General features: G+C 43.0%; 1 protein-coding gene across 2 annotated transcripts; it reads right to left on the minus strand.

The window, feature by feature from the left end:
* Positions 1–1,107: 1,107 nt before the first annotated feature.
* setd2 (SET domain containing 2, histone lysine methyltransferase) lies at positions 1,108–21,656 on the minus strand. Of its 2 annotated transcripts, XM_085802106.1 has the most exons (22): positions 21,202–21,656; positions 19,575–19,684; positions 16,865–16,886; positions 12,706–16,748; positions 12,487–12,618; positions 11,488–11,616; positions 11,176–11,299; positions 10,985–11,062; positions 10,792–10,889; positions 10,475–10,607; positions 9,953–10,087; positions 9,692–9,820; positions 8,486–9,604; positions 8,320–8,368; positions 7,882–8,227; positions 7,018–7,789; positions 6,224–6,349; positions 5,576–5,712; positions 5,359–5,470; positions 3,993–4,067; positions 3,578–3,679; positions 1,108–2,947 (listed from the first exon to the last, which is right to left on the minus strand). In XM_085802106.1, the coding sequence occupies exons 2-22, from the start codon at positions 19,589–19,591 to the stop codon at positions 2,786–2,788; spliced, it is 8,040 nt and encodes a 2,679-aa protein (XP_085658232.1). In that variant the 5' UTR covers positions 19,592–19,684; positions 21,202–21,656; the 3' UTR covers positions 1,108–2,785. The 2 variants fall into 2 exon arrangements, with proteins under 2 accessions (XP_085658232.1, XP_085658230.1); XM_085802104.1 differs by lacking the exon at positions 19,575–19,684 and having other exon boundaries at positions 21,202–21,442.
* Positions 21,657–22,148: the final 492 nt, after the last annotated feature.

A 22,148-nucleotide genomic window follows, 5' to 3' on the forward strand; every position in this document is an offset into this window, starting at 1 on the left:
GCGATTAAAATAGATAAAAGTTGGGGCAGCTGAAATTAATTACTAGACAATAAAATGAATGGATATACAATGAAAATAAAATAATTATTATTTTGCTTAGTAAAGGTAGATACAACATCAACGATTTAACAGGCCCCTATAGGGCCTAAGCTATAACCATCCTACTGTAGAATAAAAGCTTTGCAGATAGATAGGATAGATGGATAGATAGATACTTTGCAGGAAATAATGTATGTGATACTGCTAGATGCCTGTTACAGCAATACTCAACTTCTTTCACCTCATCGCAAATATCCTCCTGAAAATATGAAAATTATTGCTGAACTTGACTCCAACCACAGTACTTCAGACATGGCTGTCACTTACGGTTAAGTGTAAACCCAACTTGATGGATTGCACACGGTGGAAGTTTGGACATATTTGGAATATATTACCCCTTATCAAGGGATTTAGTGTATAAGAACATTTCCTATCCAAAACCCTGCGGGAAATCAGTTAAGAGGTATTTAATAATTTGAGGGTGAAATAAAAATAAAAACTTGATCCAAAATATCGTGGGGGGAAAGTTATCTCTTTCTCCCTGAGACACAATCTCATTCCTGCTCCCACTCTGCACTGAACCCAAGATCTGTTAATGATCTCTTTGCCTTCAGTTTTAAGTGGGAGCAGGCATCTCGCATGGCCTAGGGCTGCGTTACATATCGTCAGACACTCCAGACGGGACTGCTTAACTGCGGTCTGGAGCACACAGGCATTGGGCTGCGGAATGTGCATACACTGGGAGGGGGGTTGGGACAGCGGAGAAAGGGGAAGCACAGCAGCGCCTCTCTCCACTCGTCATGGGTCTCCGTATTTAGAGTGCACTTAACGTCTCTAATGAAGGCAGTCGATCACTTTGATTCCCTCTGCAGAGGCCAAACATCTGGATCAACACTGTGCGTATATGCCTATAGTGGCATACATGCCATCTGCACCCCTTATTAGAGGAGGGAGCCAATCTAAAATGGGATTGGGTGTGCACTCAGCAGTTAATCATGCAACAGAGGTCAGTCACATTTGTTTAGCTCCGTTCAAAGGGGAACGCAACTCAACTGCACGACAGGGACGTAATTTTACAAAAAAGTTTATTATCTTTTAAAATGTTTGTACACTCGGTATGACAATGTGCTTACACAATACTTACAGTAGAATAGGGTGAAACTTTGTACATAGAAAAATAATAACAAAAAAAAAGTAAAGAAAACAGATGAAAATCTCCCCCACCACTGAAATAAAATACAGGGCTGTGAGTCAGTGGGGTCCTAAGTTTGACGGACTGATGTGGTAACTGCATCAGGAGGGCTGAGCTGGTGAGGATGGGTGGGCTCACTGTGCTCCCTGACCCTAGTCTCCTGTGTACAGCTTTGGTAATTTTACACATTATTTACACTTTAAATCATGAAATGATAGTCCTCTTACAAAGTGTCTGCTTATTTAAACATTCCCAAAACTATTATTCAATATATTCACATATAAAGCAATGTACATATGTTGGAACTTTGTTTAATGCAATTTAATAGGCTGCAACAAATTGGTAACCTAATGCTAGTGAGACTACCTCCATCACTGTAAAAGTTGGAAATAAATGTGTGACAGTTTGTGGAGTAAGACCAACCTATGAGTCTCTAATGTCTAACTAGGACCAACAGTGATAAAAAAAAAAAAAAGCCTGAACACGCAACATGTTTAGAAACTGTTAAAACTGCAATGCTACAACCATCATTTTTCAACATCATTCCTGTGAGGTGAGGAAACGGAGCAGAACAAGTTGGGAAAGGAGTCAGACAGGAAATGAGGAAAAACTTTGACACACAGCTAAACAGCACATCAAACATAGCATTCAAACCCTGCTCCCGTTATTATACATAAATTGATAAAAGACGTGGAAACATTAATCTCTAACCCCTTTAGCCAACCTGCTAGTCAACAGCTGATCCCTAAGTGTACTGTGAGTAAAAGCTTGTCCCCGAAGGACACATTACTTGAAGCTAGAGACATAAAAAATAAAGGAATTTCCATAAGGATACCACTCTGACCTCAGCCTATATCATGCATTCATAAAACAACAGAGGCTCCAAAATCTTGTGGTTAAGAAGGCAGGGTTTGAGGAGTGGAAGCTTGGACCTCCACAGCCCAGTTAAAAGCAGCACCAGATACAGAGTCAGTGGCAGGGGCGGGTGGGTGGGGGGTTGTTGAAGCGTGCACGAGAGAATGAAGGCTGCGGGGGGAAAGGGACTGGACTGTTCTGTTATTGATCCATTTCTTCAAAGAGTGGAAAGTAAGAAAGAAATTTGATGTGTATGGTACCAGAGCTGATTCAGTTGAGAAATCCTCATTCAGGGCTTGCAGAGTTTAAAAAGTGGAATTGAGGTGATCATCTCGGGAACATTAAGAGCCACAAATGGAAGAAGGAAAACAAAAAAATTGCTAAAAATCAAAACGGTCAGTGAGAACATTAGTCTCTATAGCACCCCTCAGTGTTGTCCTTTGAAAACACTGCACCTGGAGTCTCGGGTCGTTCAGCAGCGCTCGAGTCTCCGACAGTCTACTAATAATGGGGCTCCTCCATGATCCATGGGGCCTGGAGAGCTCCTGTGCAGTGCAATTCTTAGTTATAAATACAGATAAGAAACTACTTCATGGTTCAGGCTGGCCAGTTCATACATGTAGGAGTGACTGGAAAAGGCAAATCTGTGCTTCTCCTGTGTTAACGCAGAGCCAAGGGTAGCATGTGTGGCCTCGGAGGCTAGTACATCTCGGTGTCCTCCTTGGGCCTGTACACGGAGCCAAATCTCTGCATGTATTTCTTGATGTACTCCTTGGTCTTGTGCTTCACATTCTCGTTACACTCAAGGTCCTCAGGATTCTTGCAGGCTTTCAGCTCCTTATTCATAACGCCATGAGTTAGCTGGAAGATTGAGCCGAGAAGAAGAGTTAGACATGTTTCTTGTCACTAGACAACAGTAAATGATATAATTACAATGTATATCTAAGTTGTGGTGGAAGAGCTGGGCCAGTGATTCTTCCTTCAGTGACTCTGCCCTTTGTAATTTGAGACAATAAAATGCAATCTCTGAATGAGTGAACCCCTGCTTGTTCTTCTGTTCATTGTGCCCATGTCCTCAGAGTCATGGCGTGTCCGGGTGGTGCTCAGCGCAAACCACTCCCCACATACACAACCATCCATGGACAGACTGGGAACCATAGAAATAAAATAATGCTTCCCTTTGAAAAAACGCTGGTTGCAAAGCTTTTTTTTTTCTTTTTTTTTAAGGAATCAGTGAAACAAAGAGCAGATAATAGTTTACATGTACAATATGTTCTTAGTCTCTTGCAGAGTCAGAATACAAAAACATTTGGCTGGAGAAAGACATCGTGGGAGCTCAACTATTTAGTTCTGGTTTGAGGGAAACTTTGAAAGCTTTTTCCTTTTAAGTTAAAAGCTGACCAATACTTTCATTGTGCTCCGACCATATCGAGGCCGATGAAGGGTTGAAGGCTTCTCAGTTATTAATAGAAAAAAATATTATTATTGTACCTTTCTAGCCAGGTGTTTGAAGTCCTCGGTGTTGCTGATGCGTCCCAATTTGCAGTCTGGCTTCCGATAAGGATTTAAACATTGCACAATGAACTGGGACATCTGAGTAACACACACACACACACACACACACACACACACACACACACACACACACACACACACACACACACACACACACACACACACACACACCACACACACACACACACACACACACACACACACACACACACACACACACACACACACACACACACACACACACACACACACACACACGAAAAAAGACAAGAAGAATATGTCAAATTGGGGTGTGCGTGGATTAATAGAAGACATTCTCTTCTGCGTATGACAAAGTGTAGAGGTCTAGAAAACTGAAACATCCGTAAAATAAATGTTTGTGTAGGCTTACCTCTTTACGAAATGTCTCTTTGCTCTTTTTAGCCAGCTCACTTGAAGTGTCTGCTTCAGCCGTCTTCGTGGAGAACTGTAACAATATAATAGCAGCGAGAAATGATTTGATTAAAATGCGTGTTTGCAAACAAACATAATTTGTTTCACATTGAACTCTTGGCTTGGAAACGGTAACGTGTCACAAGCAACGTCTTATCCAATTTCTTCATCTTTCATCAGACTATTTCTTAAGCTAAAGGGGGAGACGGCCTCACTATGTCATACATTCAAGTAATCCTCTGCAACGGAGGCCCCACCTGTGCACCAGCTCAATCAAGCACGGCAACTGGCTGCAGAACAGTAGCTATCAAGGTCAGTGGGGCATCAAACAGCACCTGCTCAGCAGCTACTCGACACAGAGCAGGGATATCCTGCCAGGATGCTACCTCTCCTGCCTCGGCCTTCAACAACAAAGGCAAGCAGGCAACAGCTGACTGACTGTACCCACAACAAAGTCGTGCGGATCAAAAGTCAGCACAAAAGGTTTCACACGCGCAGTGCCATGGACAAAAATCCAGAAACAGTAAAACTGAGCCATGTACAAGCAGGGCATGTGTCATTTTTTTTAATGCTGGACATGGACACCACCACTGTGTAAACACATACTGGGAAATGGTCCATGACCTTGACGCTGTTCTTGGCGGAAGAACTTTATATAAAAACATAGAGTTCGTCATTTCAGTTTTGATGTGTTTTTTTTTTTTTTTTTTAACTCTTACATCTTTTTAAAAGACAAAAGGGACACTCATATATTTAAGAAACCGCAAATAAATGAATGCTAGGTCCTCCAGATGGTTTTTATTATCCTCAAAGTTAGGATAAAAATGAAGAGGGAAAACAAACGAGGCAGAGGAAGAGGAGATGAGCAAGCCACCCCTCCCTGCACGGCCTTGAGGCTATGGGACAGACAGCTGAGCAGGGGGTGGGGTGAGCGGACTCTCTCTTCAAATCTCAAGCCTCTATGTAGATTCTGATGAAGCCATTTTGTGAGGAGTCATCTGCGAGGACATAAACAGTCACTGAATGTGGTGTTGTGCTGATGGTTTTTTTTTTCTTCTTCTTTTTTCCTCCTTCAGACACATCTGAAAGTAATCACTGGTGCAGCATCTTCAATTACCTCAAGGAACAAACACTATAATCATGTTCTGCTTCCAAGCACAAAACTTCCTGGGAACCAAACAAAGAAGTGAAGATGATTCTTCCTCATTGTCAAGGGAAGGAAAAATACTTTTGTCTTCGCTGATTTTATACAAAAGGGGCTAGCACACAACTACAACACATATTTAAGGTTTCATTCGACACTAAAATGATAACTAAAAGCTCACCTTGGAAGGGTTCTCATCATAGGTAGGTGTTCCCAGGTCCATTTCAGATTCATGGTCCACACTAGTGTTGTCGCTACTCCCCTCCCAGGTTGGAGGGTCCCACTGTGTTTGCCTAATGTGCAGAGGAAAGAATGAGGCATAGAGGTACAAACGAGGGCTCTCTGAGGACATAGACACACACACACACACACTGCAATGGACACACTGCTCTACCAACCTTGTGGCAATATGGTAGTAGTAGATCTTCCCTTCAGGATCTCGAGCCACTTTCCAGTTGGGAGGTAGGACGATAGTTTTGGGTTTAGGGGGAGAGGGAGGAGGCAGGTCTATCACATTGTTGGGTACAATCATTTCCTAGAGAGGAGAAAAGAAAAATCCATTAATAGGACCAACAGTTGTTTTGAGTTTGGCACAGAGAAAAAGAAAAAAATCATAAGCTGCATGTTTAAAGATAAGAGACGTCGTCGTAGGTGAGTGTCGTTTTGGTTGTTATTTACAAATGGAGCCCGCTGAATACTTTCCTTGATTAGTTCCATGTTTAAGACAGATCCTAAAAAACACTTGGTCATTATATAAAAGACAGGTCGTGGACCAAAACGGCCCTGAAGGGTTGTGTGATTTAGATGTCTACTACCCCCTTGTGGTCACTCACTGAGACAGAGGGGCGCCACATGTAACAAAGCCGATTTGTAAAGATGTCGAAGACCCTTGGAACTGTGACCACACACTTGATAACACCTTTAAATCAGTTCATTTTTATGCAGCCTCATGCTGCCAAAAAACATGAATCCAATACAAAACCCTCAGACTAGATTTCTTTTCATCCCACATATTAGAGAAACCAGTTGGAGCGTGGATGCGTTACCTGTTGCACAGTTTGGGATGTGACAATGGTGGTGACTGTGCCTCCCTGCTGCACCACCACTCCCTGTTGATGGCCAGGATACACCGGCTGGCCATGCAGGTAGCTGGCTGTGGGTTCAGTGTACGCCTTCACAAACACAAAGTACAATCAGATCAGACAGGTGCTCTAGAAGTATACAGTGGGGAAAATAAGTATTTGATCCCCTGCTGATTTTTTCCCTTATTTCACTTGATCAAATGTAAAGTAATTTATAACCTTTATATGATGATATTATTTCATTTTTTTTGTTGATATTCTGTCTCTTTGTTAAAATAACCTTACCATAAAAACTATAGACTGTCCATTTCTTTGCGGGGGAGCAAACTTACAAAATCAGAAGGGGATCAAATACTAAATAACACTTTTCCCCACTGTAGATACCAATCAAGTTGTTACATATGTACTGCACTGTGTTGGAGCATTGAATAAAAAACATCTTACACATTATGGCTCTGTAATGTCTTAGTGTAAAAGTGTGTTAACCGCAAAATGGTAATATGGTATATGGTAAATGGACTTGCACTTATATAGCGCTTTTCTAGTCACTTGGACCACTCAAAGCGCTTTACAATGTAATGGTCGCAAGTGTGGGTTCAGTGTCTTGCCCAAAGACACTTCGACATGCGGACTGGGGGAGCCGGGAATCGAACCACCAACCTTCCAGTTAATGGACAACCCGCTCTACCTCCTGAGCCACAGCCGCCTATGCTTTTTCATACTGATATTAGTACAGTAAACTCAACAAGAAATCCTACCTGTATGACTGGAGTGTTAGCCTGAGGGTAGGCGGTGGGGATACTGTAGATAGTTTGGCAAGGCTGGCCTTGGTAATAGATAGCTGTCTGCGTCTGGGCCTGTGCTGGAGCTGTGGCATACTGCTGCGTTGGCTGGGTCTGCACGGTCACTGTCTGCTGAGTGGCAGGGTCCCAGAGAGTGGTGTAGCTCTGCTGGCTCTGCACCTGAGGGGCCGTCTGGGCTGGTACAGAGAGGACGGCTACACTGGCGTCCTGAGTTGCTACAGTTGGCTGGGCGTACTGCTGGGGGTTTGCAGTGGAGAGGTTGGTGGTGGTGATGTGCTGAGAGAGATTAGAGACTGGAGTGGCTTGGGAAGTGGAGGATGGAGAGGGGAGTCCAATGTCTGAGATAAGACGCTGAGGAGGAGTCTCTTCGTAGGTGAGAGCGGGTTCAACTGGGGGGGTGGGGAGAAGTACTTTGCCTGCATTAGGGTTGGTGGGATCCACAAAGGTTTGGATGGGATACCCAGGGGGGTACGTTATGAAGCCAGAGCTGGAGGCATAGGCCAGTGCAGGGTCATAAGCCATAGTTTGAAGCTGCTGTTGCTGTTGCTGTTGTTGTTGTTGCTGCTGCTGTTGCTGTTGCTGTTGTTGTTGAAGCTGTTGCTGTTTCTGAGCCTCCCTCTGGGCGACCTCCTGCTCAAACAGCTTCCTGCGTTCCTCTGTGGACAGTTTGTTGCGCTCCTTGCCACTGACTCCCCTTGGTGTCTTGTTGCTGTTAGATGGGTCAAACCTTAAGGATTAGAGAAGACCAAAGCTCAATATCAAATCTTTACTACGGTGTGCAATATACACAAGTGTTAGACCAGTGGAAGGAGCTCTTACCGCTCCTCAGTGCGTCGGCTGCTTCGCTCATAGGATGACGGTGGTGATGCAGAACGTCTCCTCCGTCTCTCAGTGCTGCGAGGAGTTTTGTCGGAGGCTCGATCTCGGTCGCGGTCACGGTCACGATCTCGGTCACGGTCGCGATCACGATCACGTTCACGATCTCGGTCACGGTCGCGATCACGATCACGGTCACGATCTCTGTCTCTGTCCCATTCTCGATCCCTGTCTCTGTCATAGTCTCTGTCTCTGTCTCGCTCCCTTTCCTTCTCCCGTTCCCTTTCACGTTCTCGGCTACCAGAAGTGGTGCGTGGTGTCAAAGTGGTGTCTCGATCTCGGTTGCGATCTGTGAATTTAAAAAAAGAAAGAGAAAAATCGAATTAGTTCAAACCGTATGCATATAATTCTATGACAAGAATCAGCGATGGACTCACTTACCATTTGCTTCCTTTTCCACTTGGCTTTTCTTTGGTATTCTGTACACCTCCTAAAAAGACAAGCACAACTTTGAATTCAAACTTCAGAATACAATACCATGCAAATTGCAAATATTACAAACAGAAATCTCTACATTTTTTTTTACACATGTCTGACAATGTCTCACCTTTAGATCCTTCCAGCTATCCAGAAGCCTGGCAGCCATGCCACTAATGTCCAAAACAGTGAGCTGGGGCTCCTGACTCCTCTCACTCTCCACATCTGAGACACCTTCCTCTTCATCCTGAGAAGGAGTTCCTATCACTGAAGGGTCGACGGGGGCTGCTGCGACCTCAGAGGGCACACTGGCTTCTGGGATCTCAGAGTTTGGGGGAGCTTCAGTGGCAGTTTCACTAAGTTGCACTTCGATGCTAGGAGGAGGAGGAGGGGGAGGCGGGGGTGGAGGTGGAGGAGCAATCTCAGACTCTTGTGTCTCGGACTGTGCTTCCATCTGCTCTGGAGGCTGCTCAGGTGGAAGTTCAGCGACATCCATTTGGATGGATTGACTCTCTGGCTCAAGAGCTTTTACAGCCGACTGGTCACTTTCCAATTCAGCCTTTTCTGTCACTGCCAGATCGGTCTGCTCCTCCGCACCCTCTTGTTCCTCAGTTGTCTCCTTTGACTTCTCAGGTTCATCCTTCAAACCCTCACTTGTGTCCTCTTTCAGCTCAGTGTCCTTCTCCAAATCCAACTCCATTTTGTCTTTCTCCTCCTCTGTTTGAGATTGGAGCTGACTGCTTGAGCTCATCCCTGCCTCTTCGTGTTTCTCCTCTTCGTGTTTCTCCTCTTTGACCTCTTTCTCAGACTCTTCCACCGTATCTTTTGTTGGATCTGCGGTTTCACACACTGTGTCTGCCTTCAATTGTTTGCCGTCAGGAAGTCCTGCATTTGAGTTATCGTCTTCCTCCTCCTCATCCTCCTCCTCTTCCTCCTCCTTTCCATCTGATGCTTTACTAGCATCAGAAAGAGCACTGTCCAAACTGTTTTCACTGATGATTTTAAGGCGGCGGTACACAGCAGGTTTGGAGGTGTCACCATCCAGTTCTGGTCCCAGTTTGGTGGAGGAACCATCTGGAGTGTTGAGTGGTGTTTGAGCACGGGAGGTGTTCTCACTGGAGTAGCCATCCATCTCAGTAGGGTGAAGGAGAGTTTTTGTTTGGGCCCATCGCTGAATGAAGGTCAGGATTCTGCTCTCCTCCAACATGTTCTTAGTTGATATGGGAAGCACAGCCAGGGTCTTCAAAATCTGTAAACAAAATAAATTGTCAGCGTTCAAACAGCAAATGTATGACCATGGGTATGATTTTAAAAAAAAATCAATGATGTAATTCACCTCTAACTGCAATTTGACATTGTTGGCACTGTTGCCTTTGGCTTCAGAAATCTCCACCATGAAGATCCACAGCAGAGACAACCCGTGATGGTCCAGGAACTGCTTCAGGCATGACGGATTTTGAGTATCCTATGCAGAAAAAGCATATTACCAACTGCAAATAACAATAACAACTAATGTCGGAACATTCTCGCCAAATCATTAACAGAGGAGTAGTGGTTACTATTTTGTCAAACTAGTTGTTACTTGCTCGGGTCATACTTGTATGAGCTTGAGACAGATGAGTTTCTGCTCCATGGTTTCCACTCGGACCATCAGTCTGCAGAGAGAAACCACCTGTTTCTCATCATAAAGGCCCTCTCCATTCTCCAGTAAAGCTTCCAGTTCCTCATCAACCTGTGGTAGGATAATATGAGGTTATTGCTCAGTGTTCTTGACACATTTCAGCGTGTATTAATACAATTTACTACTAACATCATGATGGCAAACGCCCAACAGTAATGACAGTGGAAGATATGCTGATTCATAAATTGAACGTTAATGTAATTAGCCATGTTTAACTACATTATCATTATTACAATTGACTTGTCAATGAGACATTATATACCAAAGCCAGTCTGTCATTATGGGATTAGGTGCATTATTGACCATATTAATGAAAAACCATCAAACACTACTAGGCTCTAGGAGCTTGTGATGGCATTAGTGCATTTTTAATTCTAATAAAGGTCACAGTTTAAACAGATGCCAGAGAGAATTTCAAATATGACTGAAAGGACTAACCGTGGTGAGAGCACTCTTTCGACTGCGATCTTTCTTCATCTTCCCTCCAGCTGCTCGAACACTAACTCTGTTCTCTCCACCCAGGAAGCCTCTGCAGCTGGGTGCACCACAGAAGCATTTCTGTGCTTCTTTGCTGGAGGGTTAAATAAAACAAAGGTGAAATCACAAAGACAGAACCAAACGTTGAAAAGGTTAAACATGCACTAGTTAGGTAAACATACAGAACAAATCAGAATCGATTGTTTTCACACATGCAATGAAAGCATAAAGAGGAGAAAACACAAGTGTGTAAAACAATAACTGCAGAGAAACAGTACCCGTATCTTTGGAACTGGTAATCAAACGTCAGTTCAGTCCCTGCAGCGACGGGCTTGGTGGTGAAGAACCCAACTCTCAGCTGGCCATTGACAGTCCACTGAAATTGGGGTGCAAGGTTATCATCAGGTTATTCAGCTATTAGCAGGATAAACTGTAAAACTATTATCATTGCGCCGTCTTTTGCAACTGTACCTTTTGGGTCTCACAGTTGGGCTCACAGCTATGGTTCATAAACCGGGAGCAATTTCCCTTCAACGTTGCATCAATGATCTGAAGCGACATAATGCAATGTCAAATACGTCTGCTAGCCACTTTACTTGAGACATTCTACCAGACTGCAGTGTAAATATGACCATTAACTGCATGTGCGCATCATTTCTTACCTCATTATTTTTCAGTGACATGAAGTAGTAATGGATGTTCTTATTGCGAGCATATTCTTTCACTCTTGTTTTGAACTCCTTGTGGTCCAGCACCTCCCCGCAGTATTCCAGGACAAAGGTGTTTCTGAGATAGAAATAATCCTGAATCATTTTGTCTGTTTTTCAACCATGACACTTAAAAACATGAACCCATTCAAACATTGCGTATTTAGTAGAGGGATGTAGGCAGAACCATAATAACTACAACTTTTGTGAAACTTTTAATGTTAAAATGGTAGAAAAACATTTTAACATGTTGTACTAAGAACTTACGAAATCAAATCTTTAGCTGCCCGTAGACCCCAACCTTTGTCCTCTGTGAGGATGACATCAACATCTGCATGCTGTTTCATCTGAAAGCGTCGATTAGAGCAGTAGGCTCCATTCAAGCATCTTGATGAGCTGGAAGAAGGAAAAAAAGTTGAGAACAGAAAAATAAGAATACATTAAAGTAAGGCTCCTATTACTTTTGACACACTGGGCTTTAACTGGTGACAAAATCTGTGATGGTGGTGATACAGCTGTTTGCCCTGTCACCTCACAGCAAAAAGGTTTGGGCTAAGTGCCTTTCAGCGTGGGGTTTTCCTATTCACGCTGTGCCCATACGTTCTGTTCTCACTGGGTTAATCAGCTCCTCCCAAAGACCTGAACTCTGGGTCAACTGGTGACATGTTACCCATAGGCATGCATGTGTGTGTGAAGTTGTCTGACAACGTATTTGAATATTAAGTAAGGAAATGGATGTTTTGCTTTTCTTATTGCAGTTTTGCTCAATAGATGGTCAAATATGTCCTTATTATGTGAAATATGTCCTTGAAACTCAAGAGTACAATAGCTTCCATAACAGTGACCCCCTCAGAAGCATTTATATCAATATGCCATGATAACATTATCGGCATCCCAGCTTCAAATTATACCGTGATAGAAATTTTAGACCATATCGTCCAGGCCTAGTCTACAACATGACCCATATCAACTTTGATCTTGTCTCATTTGGAGCATCATGTTACTAGACCTCCTAAAACTTAATTTTAATTTTAAAATTCTCCTCATTTGTCTATATCAAAAGTAATTTAGAAGTGAGGGCCATCACTAAAGTTTCAGCGCTTTAGGAAACCTTGAAGTGAGTACTAAGTAGTTAATATTAGTAAAAAGTTAAAAAAAAAAAAAGTAAAAAGACAATTCAAAACGAGTTTGTTATATTTTCAGATTTTCCTAACCTACCCTAACATTTAACACATGGTAGAGCTTTACCATTAACAATCAACTTACCATTCAATCATGAGTAGCCGATTTAAACAGTCTTCCCCACAAGCCAAAACTCCTCTTGAACGCTCTTCCCTGGGCAGCACTGGACACTCACATTGCATCCTCTTTATATCTCGGTGAGATTTGCTCTTCTTCCTGCAAATAACATTTAAAATTATCATTGATTAATCATTACTCCAACAAACTTCGATATTGTGTCAGTCAGGCTAGAAGATAACATACCTCTCAGTCAAGTACAGGTTCTCCTCAATCAAGTCAAAGTAAGGAGGCATCTTCTTAGACTTGGAAAACTCTTTCCATTTATTAGCATCTTTAAAGTCCTGCAGAGTGTGTGATGGACGTTGCACCTCAGCTTTGACAGGGGTTTCCTTAGAGATGTCAAAATCTCCCTGACGCTCCCTTTTGCCTGCAGGACCAGCCTCTGCCTCATTGTCTGAATCTGACTCAATCTCTTGACGTCTTTTCTTGGGAGGCCCTCTGCCTCTGTGGGGTCTAAAGTTGTCTTCTCTGGGGGGATCAGGTACAACAGAGCCCCTACTGTTGCTGCTTATTTCGTGGCCTTGTACAAAGCTTGATGACCCTGCTGCGTTAGATCTGCTCCATTCAAAAGCTGCTTTACTAAGATTTGATGGTTTATCCCCACTGTAGTCATCATGGTCATTAGTGAGAGAGTCGGGATGGATTTCACCTGTGGGATCCTGATAATGTTCATGTGCATGGAGGTAGGGTTTTTTGCTAGTCTGAATATTTTGGGATTGATGGTTCCAGATGGTATCACTCTGCCGGTGCTCCTGTCCTTTGGGAGAGTTTTCTGTCAACTTAGTGTTAGTTAACTGTGGCCCATGACTGCTATCAGGCTGCTGGTATGTACTACTTGGCTGCTCTGATTGTGAAAAATCCCAACCTATTACGAGTCCACTCTTGTTGCCGATATGGTCAGAATTTGAGAAATCACCATGCTGATAACTGGAATACAGCCGTTCACCTCTGCTACTTAAAGTTTGCTGTTTGAGCCCTTGTTCGCACTGTCTGGAATTATCAAGGCTGTGAGCAGGATCTGTGGCACTTCCGTGGGCACTGATATTACCAACCATGTAAGGCAGGGCACTGATGGTACTGGAACTCTCAGAGTGACTGGTGCTATCAATCATATTGCTCTGGGATTGACACAACATACTTCTATTGGATGAGTTATTCGCACCAGCACACTGACCACTGGTCTCTCCAAATGCAGTGGAGGGACTCCCCAGTCTTTGTGGAGAGCTGACTTCATGAGTATTCATATCAGCTGTTATATTTGCATTGTACAGTTCTGAAATATTCATGGGACTGCAGGGAGATCCAGTGTCCTTGGTATCCATTGTTAGGGAAGAATTCTTTGGCACCACCACCACAGAGTGCAATCGTTTTATAGCCTCGCCACAGTCCGAGTCGTACTCTGAGTTGTCACTATCACTGGCCTCACTCTGTCCTCCTGAAGCATCCTGATGAATTGATGTTTTCTTACTCAATTTGTTTTTATGGCCACTGTCCTTGAATGTTTCTTCATGGTCATTTCCATTCCAGCTCTTAATCCTTGCAGCAGCATCAACCTGTGATGCATCCTTTCTGTGCTCATCCGTGTTTGTTTTTTGAGAAGGAGTCCGTTCTAAGTCACAGTGTTCAATGCTGGTGCTTGCTCGTGAAGGCTCACTTTGGTCTTTGTTTATATCGATCACGGATGTGCTGTCTGAGCCAACGTCTTGCTTGGAGATCTCAGTCTGCTTTACCGATGTGGAATGTGTTTCAGCCTCTGGTTGAAAATTATATTTAACATCAGCATCTTGCTGACTATAGTCTTTAGAGAACTGTATTTTTTTGACTGAGATTATTTTCTTAACAGTAGGCTTACTCTCTACAGTAAGCATCCTCTGTGAATTATCGTTCTCTAAAGTGTCCTGCCCAACAATATCCCATCTGGACTTTTTGGTAGTAGTGCTACTCTTTCTAACATTATCCATATTTTGCTGTTCACATGTCAGCTGGTTCTCAGGTTCAAAACATTGTGACTCAAATGTGAGTGGCACGCTTGTATCAGACTGATTCTCGACTTGATTCAACTCGACAATCTCAGGTTTAGTGTTCTGCTGGACATTCTGTGTAACATCTACATCTACATCTACTGTACCAGGTAAGGACTTTGGCCCTTGTAAACAGCCAATGACTGTCTGGTCCTGGCTGTGCACGATACTTTCATCACTACTGCATGAATTTAAGACAGCTGCATCTGAGTTCACATGTGGCTGATTAGAAGAAAGGCTATCCTTCACATTGGTCAAGTTTTCCAGGTTGGCATTTACATGCTTTAGGCTTTCACTCAAGGTAAGAGCTGAGGTACTTTCATTCTCGACAAGATCTGACGGAGTTTCTTTTGCTCTTGTGGATGAAGGTTCTTGTAAACCCTTTTCAGTACATGAAGCTATCTCCTTAACATCTTGATTACCATGTTCATTTCCATCTAGATGGGAATCTGTTTTTTCTTTTTCACTCTGAGAACAAACTTCTATGGTGGTTGCAGATGACAGTGTTTTGCTAGAATTCTGAAACATATCATCTGATTGTCTATCATGTTCAGTGGTTTTCACAGAAGATCTAGAAGGGGTCATCTGTTTTGAGTCTGGCCTACTGGTTTTCTTTTGGGGGTCTTTGCTCTTCTCCTCAGAGCCAGAGCTTTTGTCAAGGCCCTGTGATGATTTTCCTTTATGGTCTGCCTCAGAGTCACTGGAACTGCTTTTTTGGGTTTTTTCATGTATTTGAGAGTGGGTATGCATACTGGAAGAAGAGGATTTGTTGTTGGTCTCTGACTTGTGATGGGCGTTGGGTTTACGGTAACTGGAGTCCAGATCAGGAGAGCACTTGCGCTGTGAATCAGATTCTGATAATCGTTTTGAAGTCCTTTCAGACTTTGATAATTGTGTTCTTTTATCCATCTCTGAAGAGTGAGGAGAATCTATAGATTTGGAGACTCTCTCTGATTTTGACTCTTTGTGTGAGCTTGAATGACCAGATGATCTACTTGAGTCACTTGTCCTTGTCCTTGTCTTCCTATGGTCATCCTCAGAGTCAGAACTGTCCCGAGTTCTGTCAGTGCGAGAACGAGAACGTCTTCTCTCTCTGCGTGGAGAACTCCTGTGTGTTCGCCGGTCAGAGTCATGGTAGTATGATGACCTTTCTGAGCGTGATCCTCTGTCACCTCTGGACCTCTCTGATCTGGAGTGAGAAGAGCTTGTTCGAGATCCTCTTGATCGCGACCGTGATCTGGACCTGGACCGCCTGCGATCTTTGTCTGATCGCACTGAGCGTGATGATGTATGTCTAGAATCACGGTCTGATTTGGAGTAACTAGAAGACCTTTCATGGTGCTCTGACCGCTTTGAGGAACTTTTTTCCTTTTCCTCCATATGTGAACCAGAGAAAGACTTTTTTACCTCTTTGCTTCTACTGTCAGAGTTTGTTTTACTTTTGGAGTCACCTGATTTGCGACTGGAAGACATCTGGACTGAATCTCCATCAGATTCTGAGCCAGGGGGAGCACTAACAGACTGGGACCTGGTTTTCCTTTTGTGGGCCTTATCCTGCTCAGCACTGCTGGGAGTCTCTCCATCTTTTCCTGAGGAAGCAGCAGGCTTCTTGAGGCTCGGGGTTACCCTTGTCCCAGAGGCTTCAAGGTGAGAAAACTCTGACAGACCGACACCAGCGACAATCTGGGGCTGGGGCATTGGGAATTCAGTTGCAATATTACTTTCTGTCTGCAAAGATAGCAATTCAGAAGAGAGCTGCTCATCTGGCACAAAGGATGTTGGTTGATCTTCAGTCACAGAGACACTGAGAATCTGCTTCTTGAAATGCATCTTCGCCAAGTCTGGTTTCAATTTAGTGGCTGAGGAGACTGGTGTTTGAGAAGACGGCTCTGCTAATGATGTTGGCACCACAGGTGTCTGCTTTTGTTCTGTTTTGCTGTCTGTACTCTGCCCTCCTTTGTCAGGGGTTGACTGTGACAAGGCAGCCTGAGGTTCAGTGACAGACTTGTCAGGGCTGGTAGGGATGAAGAGCGGGCTCTGCAGTGGCTTCTTGGTAAGCGAGAAGCTGAAGGACACTTTCTGACGACCCTGATCCTCTAGGTTGACCTTCGTCTTGGTCCCTTTAGGTAAGAGATGGCTGGACAACATCACTCTGGGTGAGAGGCTTTTCATTAGAGCTGCCTTGGATAGTCCCTCAACCTTTACCTGCAATAACAGAAAAAGAAAACCTCAACGATGGTGACCAGATGCTTTAAGAAATTACATATAGGAGTAATATCATAACAAAGACTGCTAAAGTGCTCATTAGCTTTGTGACTTACCGAGGCACCACTCCCCTCCTCTCTGTGGTTACATAAGACATCATGGGAACATGAAAGAGAGAAAAGACAAATCAATTTGCACAGTCATACAGAAATAGGCAACAGCTTTTGTTTTCCTAAATTGTAAAGTGCAAAGGCCATTTATATACTCAGAATAAACACGTGTGAAATTTGTCTGAGACTTTATACTATACACTCATAGAATGCATTTTTAAATCATCTTTACCATTTGATCTTGTTTTTTGCATGGCATTCATTAGAGAGTGGCGGGGAATGGAAGAAGAATATAGCTATTTGACAAACTTGGCACAATGATGATGAAAGAGACAGAGACTGAAAGAAATGTATATGAATAATATGGCAAGTTGCATAATAAATAAAGGGGTTATCTCTACCTGCAGACAGTTGGTGGGTTTAAATGTGTTTTACATATCAACGTATATAGTGTAGGTACATGTATGTACAATAGATATGTGTGTGTTTCTGCATGTATCTCTATACAAATTACATACATGCCTGTAGGCACACAGTTTATCTTGATAAATGTTCCACAAAGAAAAACGTGAAGGAATCCAAGAACAGCTATTTACCATTTCAGCAGTGTTTCCCTGATCCTGAGTGTTTATGTTTACCATATTACATTAGGTTCGCAATTTATCTGCTGAGCGTGGTCAAAGGATAGGTTGACAGATTCCATTATTTATATTTTAAGTAATTTTAAGGCTGGAACACATGGACGAGGTTGGGTACACGTCTGTTGGGTGTGTTCAGCTCCATCTGGAACAAGCGGAAGCCATCGGGCGCCGTCGGGCCCAATTTGACATGCACAGCCAGGGAGCGTCGCCTGTCAGAGGATTAGAGCCGTTGGATACTCTGATTGGCTGTGTGCTAGCTATGGCCATTCTGATTAGCGGTGCTCTAGCGAATCAGCGCGGTGTGTGGGTGGGGCAGAAGTGACGATAGTAAACAAACCACTCATTTAAACAGAGACGGTGCAGAGACAAACCACATTTTAGTCTTTGCATCGCTTTTTAATATAATTCTGGAAGCTATGGCTACGTGGAGTGAAGCACTGAAGTAGCAGCTGATTACACACTTTGCGCTTTCTCCTTACTTTTTCCCTCCTTCAATCGGGGAAGAACGACCCCGAGAGCAGACAACGCGACCATCAGTTCAGCCAGAGCGATCATTCTGCTGCCAAGCTTGGTTTTCCAAAAAGGTCTTCTCAAAACAAATTACAAGCTAATGTTGTGTGCGCGCCGCAGACTGTGTCTGACAAGAGGCAACGGAGCCGTTGGATAAAGGCAGTCGGCCGACGGCTCGCGTCCGGGCGTAGTGTGGGGGCCTTAAGATTTCAATAAGGATTTTCTGGTAGAAATGGGTCCGCATTTTAGGTAAACAATTTGAGTTTAACAGTTTTTGTGAGTCTGTAATAATTGAATTCATATTCATCACTAACCCCATACTTAAAGTAAACAAAATAAACAAACAAATAACCTGCAAACCAACAGTAAACAAGGCTCAGTTTCCCCCAAAGCACTGTCGTTACTACAGGGATGACATATGTAGCTTCAACATGACACACACATGAGCAATGGAGGGTAATGAAGTGATATCAAACAGAGAAATGTCTGTCCGTCCTCAGTTCACCATGAGGTGGTTTTTCAGGTTGCCGTTCTAAAAGTAAACAATGATGACAGCGTGCATGGCTCCAGTTTCTAAACAATGTATCGTGTGGACAGAACGGAAATGATTTCCTGTTTATCATGTTTACCCAGCCTTTAACAACTAGTTTATGTATTTGTGACGACCGTCATTTTGTTTGTCCACCAATACGAAAAGTACAGTACTTTTGCCTGATGGAAAACCAAAAAGACGAGTAATCTAGTTGAGATGGTACCATGCAGTGGAAAGGGTTCTTTTAACAGGCAGGGATATAAACAAATCACAGAAAACAATGAGGCATAGATATGTTTAGTACTTAACATTTAAAGAGAATAATTGGGTTCTTGTTCCTCTTTTTGTCCTATTAAAGTGTGCATAGTTTCCTTAGGGTGGGCTCAATATGGGTGCTAGGCAACAACTGGGTCATTTAATCCTTAAGGATTTAATTTTTTCCTTTTTCTGTGTGACCTTCAAAGCGAGACACTACTGCAGGGATATTCTAATATAGCTATAGTAAGGGCTATAACAAGAAGCCTTACACGATGAACTGGGCCTAGTAAACCTTTAACTGCTCCTTTCTTACTTCATGTGGCATGTTTGTGCTTTTTTCTGACACCGAATATGGAAATGTTATTCATAGGTAGTAATAGTATCCAAGAAATGTAGTCATAGTTAATGTTCATGCAAAAGTTTTACATTAAAAGTTTTCACTTTTATTTAGAGGCATTTCTTCCACAGAAGACTACTGCTTGTGAAGACCACATGTTGGAAAAAGAGCAAAAATATTTTTGCAGGAGACAATCTTTGTTTCCCAATTGTAATAACTATCTGCACACAAATTAAGACTGAGTCTTGGGCTTGGGATGACCTTGAACGCAAATGTTTTAACAGTATATAGCTGCAAGAAAGATGAGCACATATTGCATCCAAAAGAAAACTCAACTTAATAACCACAGTATACATATTTCCAGATTCATTCAAACTACTCCAAACATGAGTACAACTGTAAATTGCATTCTTTGCTGTCTAGTCGCTGATCTCTGACCTGAGTAGAGAGTCCATTGAGAAACTCGTCTAGGATTAGTAGGCCTGAAGAGGCTGCTGGCCAAGTATAATCCAAATCAGAGAAATGAGCCCTCCAAAGTGACAGGACACCTGACAAAAAGAAAGATAGGGTTGCAATGAACTGAGTTTCCTTTGTCCACAACAACTTACAGCTGGTCCGTCAGAAACTTTCAGAATTGTAATAATTTTGACATCATCAGCATCTGAGAGATGCACAAATTGGGGTTTTTGTTTGAGTCACTAAATACATTATTTAAGGTGCTTGTGCAAAACACTTCATATGTATTGTATCTGTGTGTGTACACCAGTTAAAAACAATAAGTGGTGTCACATGCTTGCAGCTGTTGAGTATTAACGACTTCTACAAACATCCCTTCCTGAGGTCCCTCTTATCTGCCGTTACAATGTGGTAGACCCGTTGCACGTCGAAATGAACGGGGTCTGCTGTGACACAATTTATTTCTCCCACCTCGCGGGCTGTTGAGCTCTACTTTTGATCTCTTCTACTTTAGCTGCATCTCAGCATGAACAAACCGTTACGTTTATGTACAGTTCACAATAGTACTAATATGAACGAAATATATGGAAAACATGGGATGTAAGGCGAAGAAAGGAACATGTATCTATTTATGAAACATGTAAAGCGCAAGCAAATGGCCCACAGAAAACAAAGTGCCTGCAGAATGGATTTTAATGTGAAAGAGAAACAGGTCCACACGCTCATGAATACAAACCGAGAGATCTGAAGCTTATTAGGAAACTGACTAACGCATGGCCTGTGCGGGAAGAGTGGATGCAGCCAAAACATGGCCTTTAAATGGATGAAACTACCCACTGTGAAAACGAGTAGAGGCTGTGCAGCAAACCTGCCAATTTTGGTTGAACAGTCTCTCCCCTATTTGCTAATAAGCTTTACCACAACCTATACATAAGTAATAAGCTGACGGTAAATCATAAATGACGGTAACTTTTCGACTGTGTTTTTTCTTTTCTTTTTGGAAAACCAGCTAAAGCTAACCTGGGCGAGCTAACACCAACAGAGCTGTCGTGGGCCATCTTTGCAGATAGCGTCAGCCGGTGTTGTGCTCTGTATTAATTGTTGATTAATGTGAACAAACCGGCAAGTTTGTGCTCGGAAGTGCTACATATGTGACGTTTAACACAATCGCCCACAGCGGAGCATAAGTAAACAAACACATTTCGGTTGTGTATATAAATGAACACGGTTAGCCGAGCTCCACTAGCATCTGTGGCTAACTAGCTGTGTTAGCTAACTGTCGTGACTAGCAGCTAAGTTGGCTAACGCTACTGCTTTGAACTTATAATGTGCTAACCGCTGTTTGAGCTTCTCCCAGAGTGTAAAGTCTGTATTTACGTTTTCCCACAACTAGTGGGAAGCTCGTTACTTTTCTAATTTTGTGAAAGCGCAGGAAGGATTCATATGCGTTTCCGTTTTAGGATGTAATGGACCCATATACTCGAGTCTGGGCACCCGGCTTTACTAGCATGTTAGCTAATGATGTTTTGTCTTGTTTGTAGTGAGATGGTTTCACAAAAACTAACGTAAAAACTAGGCAAAAAAAAACATCGATTCGTGAGATACTCACTTTACGACGTGTTTAAGGTCACAAGGTTCCCCCATCTTTGAAATCGCTGGTAATCGACCCTTTGAAAAACATCAAGCAGCAGTGTGTGCCGCCGTCAAATCCATACGGAGCTGTCGGAAATGATCGTCGGCTCAGTGGCTCCGCCGCCGCTGCTGCTGCTGCGCCCCAGCTTCAGCCTGGGTGAATGTAGGTACTATCGAGCTACAGCATGAGCTCACATAGTTAGCCTAAGAGTTGGAGGATAAATCCAAATGACCAAATAATCACGAAAACCAAGCCCTCTGATAAACGCGTTAATTTGGCCTGTACGTTTTAGTTAAACTGTCAATCTGACCGCTTGGGGGACTGTGAGCATGGACAGTATTTTGGGGAAACCGTATTTTATTCTACACTGATCCTCACTGTGTGTCTCTCTGGTTGTTGCTGCTGCTGTGTTCAACAACATCACATGATGTGGGTGCACAGCTGGCGCGAACCCTGGAGCGCACCACCGGTCCGAGCTATCGATAACGAAAAAAAAAAAACAGAGAAAGAGAAAACCAAAAGCTCCACTGTCTTACTATTAAGTGGAAGGACGCGATCAGATAAAGAAATCAGACCCCAGCTCATTGAGGGTCCTGTAAAAGAGTGAAGTAGCAATTGGTCTGTATTTTATTCAGGCTAAAACAAATATTGCAGCCCACTGTGTTTCAAGAACCAAAACTAAATCAATGATTATATCAATAGTACCATCGGTAATAATACATCGTTTTTTGTTGTTGTTGTTGTTGTTGTTTTTTTTTAATTATTATTATTTATTTATCCATTAACTAACCTACACAAAAATGCAATAATCCGAAATAACATTTGGTGTGACCACCCTTTGCTTGCATAGCCTACACAGTTACTTGGCAGTCAGGTTGTCTGAAGCATCTTGTGAATTTAGTTTTTGCACATTATGATCCTAG

The sequence above is a fragment of the Trachurus japonicus genome, chromosome 16, assembly GCF_045865225.1.
Source record: "Trachurus japonicus isolate A0001 chromosome 16, Traja_1.0".
Classification (NCBI taxonomy): Eukaryota; Metazoa; Chordata; class Actinopteri; order Carangiformes; family Carangidae; genus Trachurus; species Trachurus japonicus.